This window comes from Sprattus sprattus (genome assembly GCF_963457725.1).
Source record: "Sprattus sprattus genome assembly, chromosome: 3".
Lineage (NCBI taxonomy): Eukaryota > Metazoa > Chordata > Actinopteri > Clupeiformes > Clupeidae > Sprattus > Sprattus sprattus.
Genome location: NC_137922.1, coordinates 56584656 through 56586831, shown reverse-complemented (window position 1 = coordinate 56586831; position 2176 = coordinate 56584656). Strand labels below are relative to the sequence as shown.

Genomic DNA, 2176 nt, shown 5'->3' with positions numbered 1-2176 from the left:
CAGTGGGTGCAGTTGGCAGGGTTTCTACAGGTTTCGGGTGGAGAGAATACAGCAGCGTTTCCATAGCGAAGATAATAATAATAATAATAATAATAATACCTTTATTACCTCCAGCAAGGAGGTTATGCGATCGGGTCCGTTAATTTATTTATTGATTTATTTATTTATTTATTTATTTATTTATTTGTCCGTTTGTCTGTCTGTGGACAAGATTTCTCAGAAACTACTTGGCGGATCTTTCTGAAATTTTCACAAGAGGTGCATCTTGGTCCTGGGACAGCCCCATTAAAATTTCAGGATGATCCGGATCTGGATCCGGATTCTGGATCCGGATTTGTGTACCGCCTTGCTGGAGGTCAGAAATCTCTGATTGCTCTTGTTTTATAATGCGCTTTTCAAGGACCCAAAGTCGCAAAGATAGTCTAGACTAGAAGAGAAGGAAAAAAACAGAGTGAGTGGGTAGAGTTTGGCTTTCCATATGCGTAGATGAGGAGTAGTGAGGGTGAGGAGTAGTGAGGGTGAGGAGCAGTGGTTACACATCCATCGGCAGTTGAAACATGCTATAAGGGAGAGAGAACATTTTTGTTAATAGGCATCAATTTGGGAAACAGATAAGGAGATACTTTTAAGTAGTCAGTTTAACAGTAGGCAATATGGCCATTTTATCAGTATTATTATAGGCATTAGCATTGTGATATAAAAGGAGAGGGAGAAAGACAGAGAGAGAAAGAAAGGGAGAGAGAGAGAGAGAGAGAAACAGAGAGAGAGAGAGAGAGAGAGGGAGAGAGAGAGAGAGACTGCCTTGCTCGTTGTATGGGGATATTATTAAGAATTTATTTTGGTACGTGTGGAGATTTTAGTCATAAGCTTTGTAAGGGTGACAGGGTGCCCAATTTCTCAATGATGTCCCATAGGTTCTTAATGATGTCCCATAGGTTCCCAATGATGTCCCATAGGTTCCCAATGATGTCCCATAGGTTCTTAATGATGTCCCATAGGTTCTTAATGATGTCCCATAGGTTTCAATGATGATCCATAGGTTCCCAATGATACCTGGACTTCTGGAAGAGGATGGTGAAGTCATCTGCCCGTAGTAAGTCCGCCCTGTGTAATGACATCATGTGGTGTGTTTCCGTGGTGACAGGACAGAATGGCAGGAGGTCATGCGGGGCGACGGTGGGTGATGGGTGATGAAGGGCGCAGCGTTGGGTGACCTTCGTGGGAAGCAACGGTGGCGCAGGCGGGTAGAAATGTCTTTTTTGATCAGATTAGCGTCCCTCGGCCAGGATCGTCTCATTATTCCTCTCTTGCGAGCATTGTCTCCACAAAGGTCGCGCTCCCCTCACCCCTCCCCAGCCTCCTCTTATCGGCAGGTCATCTGAGCGAGGGGGGGGGGTCTCATTGGACCTGGGGCCTCGGCTAGCGTACGCACAGAACCCCTATATAAGCAGGACGGAGAGGGGGACAGAGGACAACATCTCTGGGGGATCCACAAGATACGAGAAGAACTTACTTACCTGCAGTCCTCTCAGCCTCATTTTGCTCCCGCCATCTTCTCTCTCCACGACAAGAACCTACTCGCTTGAAGTCCTTTCGGCCTCCACTGCTCCAGCCATCTTCTCTCTCTCCGTCTCTCCCTCGTCTTCTCTCGTCTCCGCCATGATGTGGAAAGCGGTGGTTCTGGTTCTGTCCGTGTGCCTGCTGGCTGGGGACTCCGGGGCCATGGAGGGGCCCACGTACGGCGTGAAGCTGTGCGGTCGTGAGTTTATCCGCGCCGTCATCTTCACCTGCGGGGGATCGCGCTGGAGACGCTCCCTCAGGAGCACAGGTGAGGCCCAGGCACCCCCTTCAGGACAGGACAGGTATAGGGGGACAGGGGGAGACAGTTGAGATGAGGTGACAGAGGACAGGTGTGGTGGGACTATGACTATGGAGTGATTTAAAGACTAGTAAAAGAATCTTGTAATCTATTAAAAAAAAAAAATAGGTTACCAGTAAAGTGATTTTAAAACTGGTGTGATGTGCACCCTGGGTCTTGTTTTAGTGAGGACTGCTGCATTCTGTAGTGTTTGTAGTTGACTAAAGGCTTTTTTTGATAGACCAGACAAAAGCGAGTAACAGTAGTCTAGCCTGCTCGTGATACAAGCGTGCATCAGTCATTCAGTGCCAGCCTGAG

At 47.7% G+C, this 2176-nt stretch overlaps 1 protein-coding gene across 1 annotated transcript in view; it reads left to right on the top strand.

Moving 5' to 3' along the window:
* Positions 1-1662: 1662 nt before the first annotated feature.
* rln3a (relaxin 3a) overlaps positions 1663-2176 on the top strand; it is a gene marked incomplete at both ends in the record, with an annotated part of 1280 nt that continues 766 nt past the window's right edge. Inside the window, one exon of the mRNA XM_080835612.1 lies at positions 1663-1828. Within this exon, the coding sequence (XP_080691738.1) occupies positions 1663-1828 (166 nt within the window). The remainder of the gene's footprint in view (positions 1829-2176) is intronic.